This window comes from Puntigrus tetrazona, chromosome 7, assembly GCF_018831695.1.
Source record: "Puntigrus tetrazona isolate hp1 chromosome 7, ASM1883169v1, whole genome shotgun sequence".
Taxonomy (NCBI): domain Eukaryota; kingdom Metazoa; phylum Chordata; class Actinopteri; order Cypriniformes; family Cyprinidae; genus Puntigrus; species Puntigrus tetrazona.
Genome location: NC_056705.1, coordinates 36,003,943 through 36,014,963, shown reverse-complemented (window position 1 = coordinate 36,014,963; position 11,021 = coordinate 36,003,943). Strand labels below are relative to the sequence as shown.

At 36.5% G+C, this 11,021-nt stretch overlaps 1 protein-coding gene across 6 annotated transcripts in view; it reads left to right on the top strand.

The window, feature by feature from the left end:
* Positions 1-1,404: 1,404 nt before the first annotated feature.
* The window catches only part of csnk1g1 (casein kinase 1, gamma 1), a 38,079-nt gene continuing 28,462 nt past the window's right edge, over positions 1,405-11,021 (top strand). For 4 of the 6 annotated variants that reach the window (XM_043244403.1, XM_043244402.1, XM_043244401.1 and 1 more), the window contains exons 1-4: positions 1,405-1,580; positions 5,765-6,081; positions 8,630-8,670; positions 8,987-9,056. In XM_043244403.1, coding sequence (XP_043100338.1) covers positions 5,901-6,081; positions 8,630-8,670; positions 8,987-9,056 — 292 coding nt within the window. In that variant the 5' untranslated portion in view covers positions 1,405-1,580; positions 5,765-5,900. Of the gene's footprint in view, positions 1,581-1,945; positions 2,015-5,764; positions 6,082-8,629; positions 8,671-8,986; positions 9,057-11,021 lie in introns of all 6 variants that reach the window. The other 2 variants (XM_043244400.1, XM_043244405.1) reach the window with 2 other exon arrangements.

Here is an 11,021-nt window from a genome sequence, read left to right as displayed (position 1 = left end):
AGATTTTATATTTTAAACACATAACCTGTCTTGACATTTGTGAGGGCGAAGAAAGCAGTTTCCGGTCCGTAGTACACTAATAATAATAATAATAATAATAATAATAATAATAATAATAATTAATAATATAAATTAATAATGTCAGTTTTATAAATTAACCTAAACCTAAAATCATAAATGACATAGGCCCGTATCAAAAAATGTAAAATATAGCAGCTAATCAAATTTTCACACGTTAAATTAATTTTATTTATTGCAAAAAGCATGTGTATAATGTGCTCCGTTATTGTTTATGGCTGCGTCATTTCTTAACGTTTAAAGGAAATCCAGCAGGAGGTGCTACACACAACGTTATAAGGAGTGTAGTAGTCCAGTCCATCGCCAGAAAGTGTCTAACGTTTGGGTTTCTTCATTCAGCCTCGTCTTCGGTTATTTACGGCAGTATAACACAAATATAGCAGTGCTGCTGTAAACAAACGGATATAAAATTGATTTTCACATATAAATGCTTTTATCTTCAAATGGATGTTATAGTCCTAAGTTAGATAATTAAATTACTTATTTAATAGGCTTATTTTAGGAATGATGCTTATTATAGAGTGACGTTAACTGCAGTTTAAAATAAGCATGTCTGTCACTTACTTTATTATTTTCTTCATTGATTATTTTAATCTTTTGTGCTTTAAACTGAAATATACGCATACAGCCTTGTAAATATTTTTTTTTATGAGGCCATTAATGCTATGCCATCCATTTTACGTTCCCACTATTATATAAAAATAAATTCAATAAATTTGTAAAGACAGAAATTTTTAAATATTAATTTTAACTATTATATTGTCAAATTATAATTTGATACACTTACTTTTGAGAAGCATATTACAAAATATTTCAGACTTTCTTTATTTGTCCCTTTTCCTGTATTATTTTATTTATTTTTATTTTTTATTTTTCTCAGCAAAATCTTTTATTGGACAATGAATTCATATTTCCCTATTGTGTCCTCAACACTGGCATTTTCATCTTGGGAGTCTTTTGTAATGTCACTTTATTTAGCAAATAACGCCCCTAAATAAAATGTATCAAAAATGATCAAAATTGGGTAAGATGGTGATATTTCATGTTAGCGTCCTCATAACTTTAGATTTTGATTTCCGTCCTATTAAGCGTCCTGTTCATTTTTTCTTGCGTGAATAACCAAGCTATATTTAATAAAGCTTAATTACCTCAGCTTGAACAGCTGATTTCTGCATATTTCTGAAAGTATGGCTTTTTAGAGAAACGCGGACGCAGGAAGAAATGTTGTTTAAGAATTACGGGAAAAAAACGTTCTGCGTGTTATGAATGGCCGTAATGAGCGCGGGGACTTTTGTTTTGAAATCTCCTTAGAGTCCGAGAGCGGAAGTCGTTCGCGACCAGCGAAAGGTTCACGTTACTTGCAGGAACACTAAAGAAAGGAGGAAAAGCGGGTAGCGGATATCAACCCTGATTTTATTCAGAAAAGGTGTCATATGATCTACAGACGCTGGTATCTCAGTATCCATCTGCCCCCGAAGCCTCTGGCGAAGTTCATCGTGGAAGTGAGTGAAAGAAATAAAGCTGCTATAGCTAACGAGCTAAAGGTGTTTGTCAAGCTGTTAGCTCCATTAGTTCATATTGGTTAGCTGACGGGTAATCCTGCCTATAATTAACGGTAATCTTGACTGATCGATTGAGGCTGTGATCCGTATACAGAGTTTGAACAATAACTGCGCATCACGACTCGCCCTGTGGCTCATATTAGCGACAGAAATTAATAACTTGATGTCTCTGTTCGCTGTTTGGATGAAATACGCACCGATATCCAAGCTGCTCGATTGATTATCAACAAAGCAGTTAGATATATCAGTCCTCCGGACAGCTGGCAGGTGATTTGTGAAATATCGTCTTCCTCCTTCCTGTTAAGGGCTGAAAACATTGAACGTTGAACACTGAGGCTTCTGGCCCGCAGCAGGAGGAAAGCTCATTCAATGTCGTGAGAAGGCTTTATTTATTTATTTATTTATTTATTTGCTGTGTTTTTTTTTTTATTTACGTTTATTTGGTTGTGTTAAACATACGGGTATAGGCGGAGTTCATTAACTCACGTTTAATATTTTCATTTTTATTTGTGCTTTGTTATTTGTATTTTTATTTATTATAATTTTTTTTTAAAAGAAGGCTTTTGTCTTTGCTAGGGGACCCTCAGAGAATCCATTACACAGGTCTGAGACTGTGGTCTTCGGAGAAAGATGCAAGTTTAAAAGGCTAGTTCACCTTAAGGTGAAAATTAGTGTTAGCATTTCTGTAAAAAAAATCTTGACGGCTTTAGTTGTCATTCGCTTTCATTGCATCTTTAATTTTTTATCCATACGATTGTGGCCGTCAGTCAAACATAAGTGCCCAGCACCAATTTTTGCAAGAAGGAAAGAAAGGCCTCCATCAATCAACACGAGATTATTATGAATTATTACAGAAATGAGATTTTTGGATGAGCTGTTCCTTTAATAGTTTCATTTAAATGTCAGTGGCCACGCAACCATTCATTGATTTGTGTATCTCGCTCAGAAGTGCTGTATTTGTTCACATTAAGAGTATTAATCTGAATATGTAACTTTAGGTTGTAACAGGTGGTGCTTGTGGTTTGACTTCAGCCATAAATTCCATGCAAATATTCAAACATTTATAAAAACAACTCTTATGGCTAAATTACGTTAACAAATGAGCGACTAAATAAATGAGTATTTGCATCAAGTGGGTTATAGCTGTAATAATTCCTGTGTTGTTTTAATGATTGTCGAATTTTACGAAAATGGGGAAGTCCATGATTATAACTATAATGGCACAGAGGAGCAATTATTTTATAAAGCGTTGACTGCTGATCAGAATCCACCCATAAAGCCCAATCCACATTAATAACAATAACGATTTAATAATGATTTTAATTATATGAGAATACTGAATTCCACACCACGGCTATAATAATGGCGCGGAATAACTATTTAATTGCAATTACTTCCCCAACTTTTTAATTTTTTTTCCGGCTGATGAACAATACGTTGGCTGCCAAACAGAATGCACACGACTTTAAAGATCCGCTCGCATCAAGAATGATAACCGTAACAATAACTATAATAGCATCCGCAACAAAAAAAACCCATTTGTGCTTCAGTTATGTTTCTGTTTCACATGGTTGAGCAATCAGGCGGATTCTTATCGGCTGTCATTGTTTTTATCATTCAGCTGAATATGAATGACAATCATATATGATTCAATACGATTCAAACCACGTGGTGTGGGCTTCCGAATTTTTGATCATTAAAACTTCACAGCTACAACTAAATCCTCTCGGCATTAACAAAGTTATCATAATTACTTGGTTTAAATGAGCCTTAAGTCAATGTATGTGGTTTTTGTATTCTAGTGATTTTTTACCGATTTTGACTCAAAAAAAAAAAAAAATCGATTTTTGAATGTCAGTATTGAAGGTTTTCGCCTCGGTGAGTGTGCGGTCTTACTCGGGGGTTCAGGGAAGCGTTTCCTCACTGGTTGTGTCACAATAGGAATCCCTCCCTGATGCCCGACTTCCTCCTGAGCTAATCTCTTTTCAAAAGGTTAATGATTTGAGATGAGGCATCTAATGGATACAGCATATTGCATTAGTGCTGCATCGCAGATAATCACAAATGATGATGCCGTGGGCATTAGAAATACATCAAAATGCATGCGCCTTTGTGGGCTTATATTTAATATAATGTCAACCGCTGTTGTTTAGCATGGCTGCGATGCGGTTGACGTTGGGAACAATAGATGTGTGTGTGATTATAGGTCAGTTAGAAACACTTCAGTCCCTTTGTTAGGGCTTTATTTATCGAACTTCTCTGCTTCTTCTTATGGAACCTTGTTTTGCTTCTTTTTTTTCTGTCATGTTTTATGTGGCCCAGTCTGCCCTTGATTGTGCCTGATTGCTTATGTAAGCAATAATTTTGTCATGCATTTTGCTTTTTAAGTTTGTAAGTGACCCATATCTGTCATCCGCGAACAGACCTGCATGTGCGCATTTCTGAAAACAACAACATCATGTGCTCTACCTGCATGCACGCATGAAGACAACAAGCACTGTATTTAGTGCTTAGTCCCTCATGTACTGCAAATTACAAGCCTAATATTGATGCACTTTCTTTTTTTTACCAAAACACCATTAGTTTAGGTAATTAAAATGAAGTAAATGTGTTTTAGTGTAAATTTGACTAAGATGTGTTGTGTCCTCGGGGCCATTCGCACAGAACACATTTTTCCATTCAAAAGCACTACTTTTCCATCGTTTTTTCACGTTAACACGTGCTTGACAGGCGTTTTATGACTTGTAACTTTTAAAATTGCAGCTTTGCTCATCATTGTCAGTTCCAGAGCAGTGCACCAATCACAAGAACTTTGAGGCGGTGCAAGCATCGCAAGTTTCTGTTTACAGTAGCCAGTTGGCATGGCGACTGTTTTATTTGACGGCAACATCGAAGGCGGCGCTCATAGCGTCTGTATCCGGATATCGCGAATTGTATAAAATTCTTCAATTTAATTTTCTTATTTCAACTGTTTGCCTATATCTAATATTTCCCATTTTTGTTGTCATTGAGTCGCATCTTTAAAGCACATCTCGTTCTACGCTGCTTTTCTTTTTTTTAACCATTCCAGTGCATCTCACGTTTTTAAGATTCAAAGATGTGTTCTTTGTAAATGGAACCTTAACACAATCATAGGAAAGTGTTTTTTTTTGGTTAAATGGCAACAAGCTTACAAAATATTGTATCTACACAAATTGCAAATGTCTACTTTAGCATCCTTTTTGTTCACAGTGATGTTTGTCCACTTTTGAAGTGTTTACATGATGTAGCTTATTATCTTTGTGCAGGAAATAGACGCTAACAGTCAAAACATGTCACTCGAGGATCAATATTTAAATTTTGATCAATAATTTTGTATAAAACTGAAACATTTTTATATATATATTACTAATATTATAATTTATTTAGTTTTTTTTTGCTATTTTGGTTTGCTGTTCTGATAGTGTTACTTAATCCATATAATATTTTTTTTTATTTGAAGGTCAACGTTGAAAATTATATATCAGGTCATCCTATTTAGTTTCTGGTCTTATTTTGGTCAATTCATTAGTGCACAGAAAAACATGCTGCCTTTTTAATCAAAATGTAATGCCTCCAAAAACTTATCCCATAATAATAATGAGAAAATGATTACAATACAAGTTAATTACAAGTATTGTAATTGTTATTGACGCAATATGGGTTTTTTTTATGGGTATTTGTTATTCTAAGAAAAGGTTAAATACTGTCTAGCATATTTAGCATCATACATTTGCACTCACTGTTTGTCAAATGTGATATTGGCTGATTGTGCAATTAGTAAGGAAATTGGCTGATTTTTATCTGTAGCTGACCAATTATTCCCCTCTGGTTGAAGCCTGCTTCCAACAAAATACCCACTGGTTAAATGTCATTTCTTCTATGGCGATATAGATTTTCCAGAGGTAAACAGTGGTTCGTTTGGATTGAATTCTGGCATTGCCATTCACAGTGAAATATTCCTGCTTTTGTGAACTTGCTTTAGGAGGTGATTTCATGATGTTTTATTTGTTATAAAGAAGTAATGTACTTTTTACACGCTTTTATTGTTTCAGAGGTGTAACGATGCCTAAAACATGCTCAGATCGAATGTTTCTTTCCCTCAGTGTGCTGGCAGCAGTGACTGGTTCAGCGGCAGCGGTGCCAACAGCAGTCGTCCCATGAGTTTTCTTTTGGCCTGAGCTGTCTGCTTTGGGCTCCGGCCTGGTTCGTCTGGATCTCTGTGCCTCCGGCACCGCAGTCATGGATCACCCCAGAGAGAAGGAGGGCGAGAGGCCGGTCAGGAGCAGTAAAGTGGCCCAGGGGCGCAGCGGGCACTCTCGGCCCTCCAGCTCCTCCACGTCCTCTGGGGTCCTTATGGTTGGACCGAACTTCAGAGTTGGCAAGAAGATCGGCTGTGGCAATTTTGGAGAGCTGAAGCTCGGTAAGAGGAAGCCATTAGTGTTATTATTTGTTCATAAAAAATCTCCATGGAGCAACTAGGGGTGAAGTTCTTTGCTTATAGGTGCCAAGCAGGAGTGAATCTCAAGAGCTCTGTTGTTCCTGGGTCACCATCATTAGTCAGTACACGAGAGAACGTTGACTTAGTCGTGTTTAGGGTCCTTAAAGCTGTAGTGTGTCATTTCTGCACTGCTTGTGGCAACAAGTTGTATAGCAAAAATAGTGTTTTCATAGAAGTTTTCTGAGAATGTGCATGATCTGTTAATTGAGCAAACGGATTGGTTGAGTAGAGTTGCTTGGTGTTGTGATGTCAAACAAAAAAATGGCACACTTCACCTTTTAAGGAAGACTCGAGGCTGGTCTGCAACAACATAGCATGAACGTAGCGATTTGAATTTTTGTTTTAAATGGGTATCAGACAAGTTAGTATGATTCTTGTGAAGAATCATTCTTATGGTCCTCATGAAGTCTACAACCTACTTTGGTTAAAATTTCTCAATGGTACTGTAAAACAACACACTTTTTAAAAAGTTTTGTTCATGGTAACCCTTTTTGTTGCGTTTCCTTTTAAATGATAAAGAGCTACTGCTTACCGCAGCCCTCTTTTCAGTTAAAGTCACTGATATTCACGATTTTTGGAACTGCTCAAAATCAATTTTAAAATGTATTTGTATCATTAACAAACGCCTTTATAAACTCTCTACACAGGTGACTTTAAAGGGTTAGTTCACCGCAAAATGGAAATTGTCTCATTAATTACTTTCATGTTGTTCCAAACCCGTAAGACCTTTGTTCATATTCGGAACACAAATTAAAATATTTATGATGAAATCGTAGCTCTATTTGAGCCTCCATAGACGGCAATTATTCTTTTTTTTTTCCCCAGAGTTAAATCTTCCACCATTTTAGAGAGTATCACAATGCATTCGCATGCTTTCCCCTAACTGTTAACAGTTTATTATGTTAATGCACGTGCTTTTCCACCCGAACATAAAGAACGCTGATTATGTCAAAAACGTTCTTAAGTAATCTCCAAAATGTCGGAAGATGTAACTCAGCAGAGAAGAATGGTTAAGTAAATTGTTTTTCTTTGCGCAAAAAAAGGTATTGACTGTTCTGCGACAGCAGCGTTTTCATGGATCTTGCTAACTAGCACATTATCAGGGCAGGCAATTTGCAAAGAGTGGGAAAAAAAAAACTGGTAAAGCTACCATTTATCTCTTACAAACTATTTTTTTGCGCAACCTGCTTTGTGCTATACTGTCTGTACTGGCTAAACTATACTTTCAAGGAAGTTTTTTTTTTTTTATGGCCATGTTATGGTATCAGTGATATCACTGTGCCTGCTATGTGATATCATGTTATGGCAGCAAACCTCCTTGAGTATTATGCTGGAATGACAGTGTAGTTCCTAATCGTGTCGGCCTAGAAAATGACTACTTTTCATTTTCCACCAGTCTTGGTACATGATGTAACTATAAGTGTCAAGTTTTAAATAGAAAAAATATTGAAAGTCTTTGGTCGTTTTTGAACGTGATGCTACTGATCTAATTGGATTCAATGGTCTATGCTAAGCTACGCTAAAAATGCTATCGCCAGTCCCATAGATTGGCTTAATAAATTCCAAAATGGTAAAACTCTCGGTCTATTAACTCTAGAGAGTTGGAGAATGAGCCTTTTCCACAAATATCGGAGTGTTCCATTTAATATTTATTAATTAGGTTTATGAACGCATCCATTTTGTTGCGAGAGCAGTGAACTTCCAGAGAGAGCCCACCCACGAATGCTACTGATTGGCTGCGATATTTGATTGATTTGCGTTGCATCGCATCTAGCGTGGACACGGTGCAAGAAAACGCTTCTTCTACGAGAGAAAGCAGCAGCCGCGTGGAGGTTCCACCGCTTATCGTGTCCTTTGTGAAAGGGCCTTAATAGTTGGTGGCAATAATGCACTTAGTATAAGAGAAACAGGTGGCTTCCCAGTGCACTTTGCGCACCAGTCTCAGTCCGGAATCTGTGGACACTCTCTTGTTCTTCTATAGCAAGAGTGGAATTTTATCTTAATGAAAACTTGGTTATATGAAAATTTTGTTATGTAATATACCCGCGTGTTTACATGGATGATTTACATTAAACTGAATGAAGGTTAAATGGGTTTTTAGTTCAATAAAATAGGGAGAATTTTTTTTTAACTAAGGTGGCCAATCTTGGCGTACTGTTATCTTTACTGTATTTTTGTACTGTTTACTGATTCCAAATTTCAGCCAATCAGGGAGTGGGAGGGAATGGGAGTCATTCTTCTGGGATTAGGACAGGACTGGATATCTTGACTTGAATTTGGGATGAAATGTTTGTTTTTATGGTAGTGGGATGAGAGAGCTTTGAATGAGCCTTAACTCAGCTCTGTAAGGATGAATATGGGCAGAAATCCAATACTTGAAAATATAAGTATAGATCAATATGTATGTGTTGTTGTGTTCATATTGAAACCTTCTCATAATTGTCCTGCTTTGTCTGTTTTGCTTTTTTAGGAAAGAATCTCTATACGAATGAGTACGTTGCAATAAAGTTGGTATGTATATTTCTTATTTTCTACAAGTGATTGTAACAGCAGAGGCTGGTGTTCTGTTAACGTTTTGTTGTAACGTGCAGTTATAATGTCTAGACATGTCTGTAGATCTGGAATCAAACTCTAAACCGATGTGATTTTAGATATTTTAGGAACCTCAAGAATATACTTGTATATTCTGATACGCATAACTTAAACATGACGTGTGGAAATAAATGTGTGCTTGTGGCTGGAATATTTGTATATTGTAAGTAAAAAATGTTATGTGAACAAATAAAAGTTTTAATTGAATCTTTTTTTTCTTCTGCCACACCTAAAGGAACCTGTGAAATCGAGGGCCCCGCAGCTACATTTGGAATATCGATTCTATAAAACATTAGGCAGTGCAGGTAAGATTATAATCAGCACCAGCTCTGCCGTACCCTGCATTTATCTGCTTTGTTTGCTCGAATAATATTCATTTCAAGTGTTTTCATGCGCTCTTTTATATTTTTGCGTTTACATCAGTGCGCTTGCTCATTGCATCTCATCTACCTTAATCTTCACGTCCAGGTGCATGACTTTGTTTATACTGCAGTTGGCTTTCGTGGCAGGGATTTACCATTATTTTTCTGTCTTTGAAGCTTGCAGTTTCCGAGCAGGTTTTGTGAGGATGTTTCCTTTGTATTGGATGGAGGATTTTTTTTTCCCCTCTGGAGTATTTGACATGTTGAGTCATAGCTTCAGTTTTGATCTTGCAGAACGGTTTGTTTTACTACTGGGCCTAGGAGAATATATATATATATACGAAAATCTACTCGCTCGCTACGAAATTCATGTTTTACTTCACTTACCAGTGGTTGATGAATAGAGAAAACCCGTCAGCAATGATCAGATCATGTTAAAAGATATTTTGTGCCTCTAACTAAGAAATTCTACAGTGCTTTTCCATTGTATATTTATCTCTGAAATGCTGCCTAACAAAAATGTCAAAGCCATTGTTGATGATGTTTCTTATTCCAAGCCTTTTGTCGGCTATTTGTTCTTCATTGTCTTTGTTCCATATCAGTTTTCAAGTAGGTGTAAGGCACAAATGGATAAGAGATAAGCAGTCGAGTTTCCATTCACGCATTTTCATGCAAATTGCTGGATGGAAACATATTTTCCTATGATGGAAACACATTTACTAAATAGATCGTTCATGCAAGTATAATAATGTAATATGAAATAATTTACTATGAGTGTTTTATATATTGTAATGAACGTTAAATAAATACTTTATTTTCATTTAAATAAAAAATATAAACAACAGCAGCAGATACATTTTCCATTTGTATTTAGCATAATTTTCCCCCAAATTGACGAGTTTGTGGTATGGAAATACTTCTTCCCCCAGTTTTTAAATTTTTTACATAACTTAAATTGAAATGTTGGTCAAATTGCTCAGTGCAGCGTGTAGAATTATTGATGGTGGAAAAGCATTTGTGTGCTCATGCAGTGGCTGCTGCATTTTTCACTGTGATTCAGGAAGCGGCGGCCGGGGCGTCACGGAGCAGTGCGGTGATGTTGTAGTTTTTGTGACCGCGCTCTGTTCAGTGTCTGAATGATGACAGGCCAGGGGGCGTGGCCTCAGACTCAACACTTGAAATTCACACACGGTCATTCCTCGGTCAACATCGTCATGCTGAGCGCGTTAGCATAAGAAATATACTCAGAAGCTGCTGCGTCAGCAACGCGGTACCTCGTTTCGTGTTTGTGCATTTATTGGTTACCAACTAGATACAAATGTCATTGTCGTCCGAGGGGAATTTAGTGCTGAATAGATTTGTGTTCCTCATTTCGCAGGGGTCACGCTAACAGGGACATTTTCTATGATTTCTTCTAGAGATTTTTCAAGCACAGATTTTGGGCAATGGGGCGTATTGTTTTCATACTGGTTTCTAACCCCAGACAAGCTTTACAGAACATCCCATTGGATTGAAATTCAGATTTCAGTGAGTGAGGTGCTGATCACCAATTGAATATATTTCTTATGTTGGCTGAAATGAATTCTGGCAGTCCAATTGTTTTTGTTTTTTTTACTTGCCGTTTTACTTTATAAAAAGTTATGCAGTGACATGATTTGCAGTGTTTGCTGTTTTTAACAAATGTTTTTTACAGTCAACCAAGTTAGGATTTGTCAGCCGTTACGTCTGATTATATTAGGGTTATTGCTGTCATAATGAATGTTAATGCATTCCGATTCTTAATTTTTTTTCGTATGAAGAATATTTAACACAATAGTTTGTTTGCACTCACTTGATTCTGATGGCACTCCTGAAACGTAGGCAATGTGGCCATCGGTCCTGTTAGTTGCATTTAAAACATAATTCAGA